The following is a 12558-nucleotide window of genomic DNA, read 5'->3' on the forward strand; positions in this document are numbered from 1 at the left end:
CGTGACAAGGTTCACCGAGTGGAGGTGGTTTGTGAAAGCCTTGAGAAGGCAGGCGTATCGGTACCTCTGGGAGCAAATGTGTTTTTCTTAATTAAAGGAGCCATGAAGACAAAATACAAGTTTGTGTTATTCCTAAGATTTCGTGTTTTATAGTGCCCCCAGCGCTTGTCTGAATGCAATAGATGCTTTATTCCATGATAAATTATATTCAAGTTCAAATTTCATTTTTCCCGCTAAATGGTGCATTTTTGTGGTCTGCAATGACATCACAGGAACCGAACCGCTCTGCAGCCGATTGGGAAGCCTTGTTTACCGTTAGTGAACCAAGATGGCGCCACCATACCGTGGGAAGCCGTTTTCTGCCTTTGGTTGGACCATATTTAAACCTGGCTTGTTCTTGTTCAAAGAGAAAATAATCGTTTCGTGAAACATAGTGCTCGCTCGACAACTATGGTCACGTAAGACACTGTCGCTTGCGTCAATCGGCCAGTGTCTTCTGAGACAACCCCAAAGCCCCGCAGTCATGTGCAGCTAAGCCAAGCATAGTGCGCACAGTACCAACAGCAGTATGCATCGGTACTTTTATGTTTACGTGTGATTTCGTAACTTCCACTGTATGTCCCACCATTCTTATTGCTTTAAAAAGAATGCGCCCTAAATTTAAGCGCAAATAGCTCGTTCAGCAAGCTTATAAGCTCTGCCTAATTTGCGTTTGCTTTTGCCGCCCTCCACCAATCGCACAGCTGGCTGGTATGACATCATAGGTTCTATTGCGGGAAATGAGCTAGTGGTTCGCATGGCCAATCCCTTTTTCCCTAATTATGTAGCTTGTTTGAGCGAAGTTTACGCTAAAAGTGGTGTCAGTATGATTCTAACGAGGCATTCTTATGAATGAACCAAACGTGTTTTTTCTTCACGGCTCCTTTAAGAGTGTGGCCACTGGACAGTGCTGCAAGTGGTCGACCTGAGGTGTAGACCGACATCCCATGGATTCTGGTGTCTGGCATCCCATGCAGGCTTCTGAAGACCAACATCTTGAACTGTATAAAGTGTTTTCGGCATGTAAAACAAGAAAGTTGGGCAGCGGGGTGAACTGGCTGCTCTTTGCAGTTATGTCTGTCTGTGTGTGTGCATGCACATGCGTTAGTGCGCGTGGGAAATGCATCACTTTTGTACCATGGATGGGTAATCAACGCAGAAGTTTGTTTTCTGAGCAGGTGCCATTTTAAGTGAGCTTGTAGAATAAGGATACGAGAAAACGTACGGGTGGTAACAAAATGGGCCTTGCCGCATCCATAACTTCACGTTTTTCTGCTCGACAGAAGCTCTTAACAGCACACAAAGCTAGTGTTCAGCGAGGTCAATTTGACTGCAGATCAGAGTGCAGTGCATTCAGCCAACCTTGGTAGAAATTAAGCGTGAGCTAAGCTACTGAGTCTACCCAACCAGAACTGCAGGCATGGTTCAGGTGACATTCTGGAAAATGTTTGGTAGAGTGAACTAGATTTGTCCATCCAGAGCTTGATCACCCCAGCGTTGTCAAAGTTCGTTCTTGTTGAAGACAGGTCCCTAGCCTGTGTTCTTGAATGATGATCGGAGCCCATGGCAAGAATCAGCTCAATGAAAACTTGATCGATATAAAACTGAAAATTTTAGCACGTTGCGAAAATAACGTGCAGGCTGCAGTCACGGGCACGTCACCAGTAAAAATTAGTGGCACAATTACAGTTACCTAAGCCAACAAAGTAACTCTGTACAGTTAGAGTTTTCAGTTACAGTTACTGCACGTGAAAAATTAACGTCGTTACTTTTCTGTATGCGGGTATACTCAAAAGTGCGCGGTAAAACCCTAAACAAAGGTAACCTAAAAGGGGCCACACTACAGCCCGATACCAACAATCGTCTTGTTGCATCAACTTTTTTGTGGATGCCCCGCTCTCGGTGGGCCTCTCTGCGTTGGTCTTGCTATGCAAGGGTAGCCCAGCTTCCTCCTCGGTGGCTAGTTTCTTTCTTTTTTTGTTTCCGCTCGACTTAAGGTAAATGGAAAGTTCTAAATAACCTTAAAGACTAATTTTCGACCCCAGTCTCCTGCAGAGCAACCTCCTCTCAACTGCAGGAGCAGCCGTGTCGTGAAAAGGTGGAGAGGATATATGGGAAAGAAGTAAGTCCGAATAAGTGGCAAGAGGGAACTTTACGTCGGGATTTAGCGAGTGTTACTGTTGGGTAATTTTTTATAAAAAAGGAAGTAACTAATGGTACACGTCCTGTTACAGAGGTAAGTGTTACAGTTATAAGTTTCTCGAACTTAAAAGTAACTAGCTACAGTTACAAGTTACTTTAAAAAGTAACTAGTTACCGGTACGTAATGCCCAAGACTGCATGCAGGAGACAATGCAGCCTGATGCAGACGCTCACGCTCTAGCAGACACCTCAATCTGGCTAGCGAGCTGTTCTAAAAATGTCAGTACCTCATTAATGTAAGTTTTTAATATTTAGTCCTGTATTTGTGATTCTAAAAATAAATACAATGTTTTGTTTTTGATTACGTTTTGAATAGTTTTGTTTTAACTGCTGTCCAATCAGCGCCGGGGAAAGTTGAGCGACGCCGCCCGCGTCACCGACGCCACGTTTTTTGAACATGTGATTGTCCACCGGCCGTTTTCAAACTGGCGTTCCTTGGTGCTGCGATGCCCTGTGATCGCGGGCAAAACGCAAGAATGTTTGTGTGGAGGTGATGGCTGTGGAGACGTTTTTTGGACACTCTTTCTTTTTCAAAGCAGTGCCGCCATGAGTGACTCACGGGATCGCCAGTACAGAGCTACAAGGCTGGTATGTACGGCCCGTAACCGTAACTCAGCCCTCGTGCTGTTGTTGCCAATCTACGTGCCACTGAACTTTAACTTAACCGTACGATGTTTCTTTACTGATGCGCACACTTGTTTACAGACTTCACGTCAACGGCCACGTAAAATTCGATCACGCCTACCAATAAACTGCGCAGTGAAAGAGCACGGATACGTTCATTTTGCGTCTCGTACTAGACGAACCTCTATTTCAAGTCGAAATGGGCCTCTGATTTCGTGTGCGTCGTAGAAACTTGACTTGACAGGCTGTGAAATCGCAGTGTCATTGTGTATGGGCAGTTTTAAGAACTCGAGCTCTCCGAAACTTTTTTTAGTGGAACAACGTCATCAGATCCTTCCGGAATGGAATGCCGAATGGAAAACACCGGCGTCACATGAGAACCTTCGACAACTGCTTCGTGGCCAGCGAAGCGGTTTCATGGCTCCACGAGCATCTCCAGGGGGACCCGGATTTCGGTCCCGGCGTTACCAGGTCTGTAAACTGGCCTCTTCTCATTTGTCATTTTATAGTGCCTAAAACAGCACCAGAAAAATTACGTATTTTTTTTTTTACACCGAATCTGTCAAGGATCTAAGTCTAACATAGGTATCTTGGAAAAAATAGAAAACAAGCGGGAATTGGCCGCTAAGACGACTGTATTGGTAGGCCTAGAATCATTTACTTGTCTAAATTAGATAGTTCACAATTAAATTATAAACATTACAAAATTACAGTATGCTGTCAATATGTGGTGATCTACAAAGTGGGTATGGTTACAGAAAACAGCTGTTACTCCTGTTTTATAGACGCTATCCCGAAACAAATTACAGTTGTACCTCGTTATAGCGAACACTGATGTAGCGAATTATCGGATATAGCGAACTAAACACAAGGCTTGTTTGGTCATGCTTTATTTCAATGGCACCTGTTCTCTTTATAACGAAACCAAAACCTCGAGAGGTGCGTGATATTGGGTATAACGAAGAAATATTTAGTTCCCGCGAGGCTCAAAGCTCGATAGCTGGCATAATGAAAGCAAAGTTTAAAAAAAGTGAGACAAAACAAGCATTTTTTAGTAGCTTGAAAAACTGCAGAAGTAGAGAAGGCCCTTTATTGCATGGACACTGCGAAAAACTTCATTCCGCTAAGTCTGTGAAAAGCCATCAGGTGAAGGCCACATCTTCCTTCAAGTAACTGAGAAGGCCGGCCTGTTTTGCCGAACGGATTTTGTTCTGTTGTAATTTCATGTTCTCGCGTTCCGGTCTGTTTAGTTTGAAATGCCACAAGGAGACAGATAAGGATTACCTCGTTTATAGTGGGTTCGAAGCCTACAACAATGCATTTTTGCCTAGGATTGTTGCGTGAGCCAGACTGCCGATTTATTAGAGCCGATTTTTAACTCTACGGTTATAACGAATATCGGATATAACAAACTAATTTACTGCCCCGGTACTACTTCATTATAACGAGGCTCGACTGTACATGGAAATTCATTTAGAATTACTTCAAAAGGAGGTCACCGGTATGTGTCTTTATTCAATCAATATAGCAAGTCACCATGCATAGCTCAATCTAGATATCCACCAACACAGCTTCAGTGGGGTTCCATCTTCAAAGTAGTGGAAGGGCTCTATTTTTTTTTCCTGTAGAATTTCTACTGTGAGAGCTGTCCTGGACCGTCCGGGAACTGCTCAGAAACTGTTTCGGACTAGCGAATAACAAAAACCATTCGTATGTAGTGTAGCGCATGTGAAACAGCTGATTACCTTTGAAGAAATTTTGCTTGTTTATGTTCACATTCGTCATGCTCCTACTCACAGTAGTCCGAACCCGCTTTTTGGAAGTGGTCGTGCTTGTTTGAGTCAAATGTGTTAAAACAACCTGCCCAAAATTTGTACCGCCAGGTAATAAGGCATCTTGCTTGGATTCTCGAATGTGCAGCGGGATGTACTGGTAGAACCTAAACAGTACTGACCTCGTAGACATGTACATATGTCATGTGCCAAGCTTTTAATTCCTCTGCTCGTGTGACGTGCACCATTCCAGGCTCCAAACGATGCAGCTGCTGCAGAAGTTTTTGGAAAACAGGGTCATCGAGGCGGTGAAGGCCACCAAGCACAAAGTCTTTCAAGACGACAAACAGCTGTACAGGTATGCTGTCCTTACACCGTGCTTCTGCCCTTGGTAGGTTTCTTAGCATAGTTCCCAGGGGGCGTTCTCACACAGCTAGTCTTTAAAGGGGCCATAAAGACAAAATACAACTTTGGTCAATTAAAAAAGCCTGGACCATCTTCATTAACGTCAAACCTGTGGAGGGGTGAAACATGTAATGTATGAGTGTATTGTTGGCGCCTTGGTGTTTTTGCCAATGTAGGTGAAACAGTTGGGGTGTAGAGGTGTACCGCTTTGCAGTAAAGGTCTCGTGTCTTTGAAGCACGAAGCTCTCTAGCACGAGGTGTGAACGAGTGTCCCGGTGTTTTTTTAGCACGCGTTGCATTCCAACGTGAGGCGTAAACGAGTTTCCCGGTGTTTTAGTACCGTGACTACATGAGGCGAATGACGATGACGACGACAGGAGATGCCAACAGCCCCAGCCCCTTAGGGGCTTCCCCCGAAAAGACTGCTTCATCTTGATAACGACACCAATGTTATCGCAAGCTTCAAACCAATAACCGATATACTAAAGGAAACAGATGAAGTGCTGGCGACTCCTCAGCCGAGCCATTTTCCAGCGATTTCTCCGTAACGTCATTGAATCTTGTTGGTGCAATTGGCAGCTAACATGCAGTCTGCACATTAGCCCTGGATGCATGGACTCAACGAGGGAGGGTCGAGTCGACTGGCGGGCTCAGTTTACCTCGACACCTCCAGTGTTTATAATGTGAACCCCGTTTAAAGAAGCGAGGTGAGGGGAGCAGAGGGTTTCCCGGAAAAGGAGCTGTTCAGCTCCTCATGGCTCGCCGACTCAGCCCAACAAGCGAGTCGACCCACTCCTTGCCTGTGAGTCAAATGGACTCGAATCAACTCTCCCTCATGCAGTAGAACCATGTACAGTAGGACTCCGTTGATACGTTCCCGGTTCATACGATTTCCTGGTTACTGCACTGTCAATTGTGAACACCGAAAATGCCCCATAGTACGTTTTTCCCTCGTGTTATTATTATTTTTTTAATTCTATCGTTGAGGTTTTACTGTATACGGTGCTACTGTGTTTTTTAATTCTGGCCCTTATTACGTCCCTCCTGCTCGTTTTACGTCACTGTAGTGTGAAATTTGAAAGTTTTTTAATAATCCTTGCTTTTTCACGGTAAAAAAAGACTTCTTTAGTGGGTGGAATGGAGCTGGGTAAGTTGCCACTGGCAAGTTCTTTCAAACTGAACAATGTTGTATTTTGTTATCATGTACCCTTAGGGGGAACATGGCTCTTAAAACTCTTTCTTTTAATTTTTAATTAACCTCTGTGAAACATGCCAGTCTTGCTGCTTTTCCCCACCGATTTCAAGTATGGCATTATTTTTTTAGTTGCTAAATTATTTCCTGAGATAGTTAGAGGTAATTAACCATTTTTGGAGGAACAGTGGACAAAACTGTGTTGGTCATAAAACTTTAATCTTTACATTTTCCGGCACTATGAACCCTGGTGAGTGCAATAAAGAATCAGTTTTTTGATGCATCGGTTGGAACTAATTTTGCAGCTCATTAAACTTCAGTGTTTGAAATGGGCACTCAAAATGGTTCCTTGTCACTGTTGCCACCAAGGTTTAATGAGCTGTAAAATTAGTTCCAAGTGATGCATCAAAAAACTGATTCTCTTATTCAAGTCAAGGTGTCATCAAGTCAAGTGTCACAAATGTTAAAAAAAAATCTCGTGTTTATCTGGAATGAGTTGCGAATTATTTGGTGCGAGAATTTGATGCAAGTTGTGGGTGATTTGCTTGACTTGTACAGGGTAGCTAAATCAGTGCAACGTAATAGCATGGTTTGTAGTTCGTTGAACATTGCACCTACCATAGACAAAGTGAACTGCTTGGCTCCGAACCCTCTCTGAAAGGTTGATATTAGGCATAATGTGAGGAAACTAGACAACAGTTGCATGTTCCTAGATAGGCTACCACTGTGAGGTGAAGAATTAGTCGTCGGAGCTTTGAGGCACCGGTTTTAAAAGCCTGCTCCTGAAAGGATCTTGTCCTTATTTCAACTACAAAAGACACGCGATGCCGACACTTGTGCAAACGCTGTTTTCCTTGCTTCTACGCCTTCAGGTTCACGGTGTACTCTCCCGCCAAGACTCCCCCCTCTTCCAAGACAGCAGGAAAAGCCGGCACTGGCCGGACACCTTTGATCGCCTGCGAAAACCATCCGAACCTCCCTTCGGACAGTCATCGCGTGTCGGCCAGGGCACTGGCATCGTGGTTTGGCAGCAAAACAGACAGCAGCAGACCCCTCGCCAGCGATGTCGTGAAGGATGTCTCCGAGGACACTGCTGAGACGGATGCTGGTTTGGTGACTCGGGACGAAGTCCAGCGGATCTGGGAATCCGTGGCCCTGGCGAGGTATGCCTCGCTGCTCAGTTCTCATTCTCCTTGCTACCAGCAATGAGTTTTGTTCATTCATTTACAGTATTTGAAACATTTATTTACAGTACTCTAATACAGTAGAGTCCATTTCTATTGATATTGTGTATAACAATACATTGGATATAATGATGAACACTGGCACCGTCCACTTTTGTATGCTTTCTATTATAAAATGAACCGCTTATTACAATGCTCCAGGGCCATGATATCGGACAGTTGTGGCGAAAAAAATTCTCATACCTGGGTTCAGAAATTCCCTATTTTCAACATTTTTTCTCGGCATGGTTCTTAAGAATTCCTTTCCAAATTCCCTGCTTTCTCTTTCTGCAGCTGATAGGTTTTTACGTGGATTCCTCTTCGGTTTGGGTTTTCGCCAGCGCCACCTATGTCTACTTTACGTAGCCTTGCGGACGCAGACGTCGTTCACAGAATCGGAGTTTTAGCGTGAACTAAATCCCACTACATCTACCGCTCAGCAATGCATTTCATATCTTGCACCAAACAGCAGGCTTCCTTTTCATGCTAAATATCTAAGCTAAAACTGCCCCTTTGAAAAAACAAAACAAAACAAAAAACAAGATATAGTTGGGTACCGTATTTTCCGGTGTATAGGTCGCGGTTTTTTTCTGAAATTTTCGTTGGTGCGTCTTATCCACCGGTGCGACTTATGTATAGAAGAATTCCGGTTCGCGGCGGCCGCGTGTGGGCAGTGCACGTTAGGTGACAGTTCTATGGTCAAATGAATCCGAAGCCCACCGCTACTGTGTTTCTCATAGCCCAAACGTCGCTTCAGGACAATAAATCAAAGAATTAACAGTTTATTCCAGTCGAAAACAATGATAATGGCCTGCGACAACCGCGCACCACTTTCTGCCATGCGCAGTAACTACAGTTCAGAATAAATTCAAAGTAATATCAAACTGGGTAGCAAAAATAAAATGCAGCTTATAAATTATCACAGAGTTACTCTGAAGGATGTAAACGTGCTGCTAATTTTTAAAATGACAGCTTGCTGATAAGTTTCGATTTTCCGGCCGCTTCCGGTCGCGTCACTTCCGTCCACCATGACACCTTTATTGCACTGATTTACGACAGCACGCGAGAGACGCGCGACGTTTGGAGAGGTGGCCAAATGGGTCTCTGACTCTTGGGACTCCATTTCTACAAAATCAGTTGTAGCCGGGTTCATAAAGGCCGGAATGATCCGTTCCGCGAGTGGTGACGATGTTGGCGAAGAAGATATCAGTGAGTCGGAGGGTGATAGCGATCTGCTGGCGGAACTCCCACTTGAAGTCTGAATTGTTTGTTAGTGAGTCGGAGGAAGAAGACTTTGATGGTTTTGCCTAACATCGTTTGAAAGTACAAGCCATCTGTGTGTATCAATAAACCATTTTTGAGAACTTTAAGAACTTTGTTCTGTCAAGACTTTGGAGGAGATGCACGTGTCTAGCCCTCCTCACCGGGCGATGCGTTGATAGGCGGCGGCCGCCGCAACCATGTACTTTCGCCGCTCCTTCTAACAATCTGATTCACTGTGAGTTTACCTAATTAACAAGTGCGTCTTGTACACCGGTGTGTCTTATACACCGGTGCGACTTATATACGTTTTTTTCGGAAAAACTGTCATTTTGAGGGGGGTGCGACTTATACAAAGATGCGACTTATAGACCGGAAAATACGGTAATTGAGTTAAGTCTAGCTCAACGCAGGGACTGCTGGCGCCATCTCTTGTTGACAGCATGCGGACTAAGGCTCACCCAAAATACTTATTTGTGTATTGTGCAGGAATACATGCGAACAGGCTCCAGCCCTTCAGCCGCCGCTTCACGCTCTGCTGGCTTGTTCTCATGGAGTGTTCTTTGCCCTATGCTCTCTCCTGTTTTATGAACTGGATTGGAAGCTGGCTTCGATGCTTGTGGCTTGTGGGAACACGACTGCGGACATTTGAACGTAAATCTGAGGAAAAATGAGGGGATCCTTTTAAAAGAAATTAAGCAATAAATGATGCGAGGTCCGGTTTACTCCGCATTATTTTCCCGCTTTTACTCCACGAGTCCTAAAATTCCCTGCATCTATTAGGCAGGGGTGAGACATCTGCGCATATTACGCACTTTTGATACAAATCTGCTTTCCTGCGCCAGGCTGCTCCAAACGCTTGAAAATTGCAAAAATTGCGCCAAACTGCTCCAAAACAGTCTGAGAACCAAGGATTTTAACGCTCCCGCCAGTTTCAGAGGGGAAAAATGCTTACTGACGGCATAATTTTCCAGCACCCCCAAGGTGATCCTGTTTGTAAAGGTTTAATTGATTGATCATACAATAAAACAACCACATAAAATTGTCCCCAAGATAGTTTTTTTGAAGGTCACCATATCGGGTTGCACATATTATATTCTGTGAGTTTTTTCAAGTTTTCCCATGGGAAACAATTGCAAAGTCCTGTAGAAAAAATACGTATGTGTACTCAGGCGACAAACTACTGGTGAAAATTAACGAAAAGACGGCAATTTTCGGAGCGCCGTATATCTGCAGAACGACATTACTGGGCGCCGCCATCTTGGTGTGGTGAATATTGGAAAACATGGCCGTCGGACGAAGCAATTTCTGGTGGTTCAGGCAGAGTGCTCTTCGCCGATTTCTACTGTGGTTTGGGTTATGGGGGTGGCTGGGTTTTCATTTAGTCGTTTGATCTGTTGAGGGAAGTTGCGCGACTCAAAGAACGGGAGTTCATCAAAAAACAGCGTGAATTCGCCGTGTTTCGGCCTCGAGTGAGAGGCGCGGTGCGTGCTTGTAGTGAAATTTAGGACTCATTGCGGTGTTAAAATAAAACGCTGAGTTATTGCTGCCTTTGACAGCGAGCTTGCCAGTGGCGGAAATGGGACGATCGACACTGCAGAAATGGCGGCGCAGGCTACATCGCCGCAAAATGCTCAAGCAGTGGCCGATAGCGGGATGGGCTATTATTGCACGCTAGTAATAATAGTTTATCTATCTGAAGTGAAATTTAATGCCAAGAGGGAGGCGGGTAAACATACCAACGTTATTCAAATTGCGATCGTAGTGAATTCGTACCTTGGGGATTGAAATGGGAGGGCTGGTGGGGTGCGAAGGTTGTCACCTCGCTTTGCGCAACTTTTGCCATGCCTCTACACTCGTGTGTAAAGCCGAGTCTGGGATTACAAAAATAATAATTTCAGCGTTCACATGATAATGAAAATGCCATACGATTGCTTAGTTTTTTATTTCGATGTTTTCAACGGCACTCCATGCTATCTATGCACACAGCCCAATAATTTATAAATGGCTTGCAAAAAGGTAGTGCAGTTGGTGCCTTGTGATACTCTAGTAGATAAAACTTCATTGAAAGGCTGTTTCAGTGTTATCTATGTTCAAAACCCATTAAAACGTGCACTCCCCCCCCCCCCCATGAGTTGCCAAAAATTTTATTTTTAGGCTCCTAAGGTGACGTAATAAATGTCTGCTCCAAACCTAGGTTCTTCTGCTCCAAAATCGAGATTTCGCGGCTCCAAAAACTGCTCCCAAATCTGATTCAGCTCTCACACCCCTGATTAGGGATTCCCTTTTCCCTTTTTTTTCCCCAAAGTTGCAGCCGAAAATTCCCCAGAAAGGAAAAATTCCCGCGCGGAACATCACTGATATCGGATATAATGATTGCATCCGGTTACAGCGCGCACCGAAAATTGGAGCTGCTGCTGGCTGTCCATGCTAATGGCATGTGCTGCGAGCCGCAATGCGCCTCGCACCCCTTCTACCCCTAAGAAAACAAGTCGACTGCGCTGCTTACGAGAAAGTGAAACGAGGGGGAGAGCAGTTTTTCTTCTGAACCCACTGTCCCCGCTTTAGCATTGTCCCCACGCCCGCTCGCTCGTTGGCCTACATTCACCTGTTGTGTCACGTATGCACTGCTTTGAATTTAACTGGGTGCCTCTTCAACTGTCTCCGTTTTTTTTTTCACCAATAGTACGTCAGGGCCGATGTTTTGGAAATGTCAGAGTGCCTTACTGAAGAGGCAATAGTTGCGCACATACTGGCTGTGCACAGTGCTGGCAGTGGTACTCCGAGGACCCGGTTGAGCAGCCTACTCAGGTAGGGTCTTTGAAGGAGGCCCAATGCATGATACAGCCCCTCAGGGACTTCGTTTCCGCCAAGGACCTCTCACCCAGCTAGGTGAAGCTCCTAAACAGCTCTTGAAAAAGATGTGCACCAGCTACGCGTGGAGCAAACGAAGTTGACCGACTATGACATGTTTTCTGCAAATAAGTAGTTGTACAACCTTGCTTGCATGCAAATAAAATGTTTTCATCTCTTTTGTCTTTTTTTTTTGCGCAACCCACTTTTAACAATTATCGGTTATAATGATGGAATTTCCTTGGCACTTATAAGTGGACTAGACTGTAGACTGTACATAGACTGTACATAGTTTGGCGTGCGTTGGGTTGTGTGTAGGTGTGACGGATAACTCTCTTTTTTTTTTGTGTGTGCAAAGCAAAGTTTTCAGTTGAAGTCTAGCGAGCATCCTGTGTGCACTTCTCTTCACCCTTGTCTGATTTTCGCTAGTGAAATGTATGCATGTGCTCAGACTTGATTGTCTCAGTGCGGGCACAGCCATTATTCTATTGAGCGAAAAAGCCGGTGTCAGTGTAGTTGTTAGCGTTGGAAGCTATGAAACGGCTCCTTAAAAAGTGTTCTATAGCGCAGGGTGTTCCACAGCATGAACTGAAACACAGCAGTAGTAAAAGGTGGCCGTCCACACTGTACACCGCTAATGAACTAAGGGAGTAGAGGAATGCAGCCCTACGAGCGAAAAGATGAGCAGGTAAATTCACCGTCATCTATACCAAGTCTGCCATTACACGGCGGCAGGAGCAGCAGCAGTACAACAGGTAGGAGACAGATCAAATCCATTCGAAAGTGTCAAAGCAGATCGCAAAGCTAAGTGTCTTGAGCGGCAAGGTTACAAAGCCCTTCATCAACGCAAGGCAGAAGCAAAGTGCTTTTGCATTCACAGCCCATAAGAAGTGCTTTGGTGGCTTTGAATGCCCATTTGAAACACCAAAGTTTAATGAGCTGTAAAATTGGTTCCAAGCGATGCATCAGAAAACTGCTTCGATTATCG

General features: G+C 44.8%; 1 protein-coding gene across 1 annotated transcript in view; it reads left to right on the forward strand.

Moving 5' to 3' along the window:
• Positions 1-2556: 2556 nt before the first annotated feature.
• The window catches only part of LOC144162458 (DEP domain-containing protein 1A-like), a 43684-nt gene continuing 33682 nt past the window's right edge, over positions 2557-12558 (forward strand). Inside the window, exons 1-4 of the mRNA XM_077692987.1 lie at positions 2557-2829; positions 3179-3336; positions 4891-4995; positions 7107-7397. Coding sequence (XP_077549113.1) covers positions 2788-2829; positions 3179-3336; positions 4891-4995; positions 7107-7397 — 596 coding nt within the window. The 5' untranslated portion in view covers positions 2557-2787. The remainder of the gene's footprint in view (positions 2830-3178; positions 3337-4890; positions 4996-7106; positions 7398-12558) is intronic.

Source organism: Haemaphysalis longicornis, unplaced genomic scaffold, assembly GCF_048455015.1.
Source record: "Haemaphysalis longicornis isolate Haplotype H1 unplaced genomic scaffold, Haemaphysalis longicornis Haplotype H1 scaffold_12, whole genome shotgun sequence".
NCBI lineage: Eukaryota > Metazoa > Arthropoda > Arachnida > Ixodida > Ixodidae > Haemaphysalis > Haemaphysalis longicornis.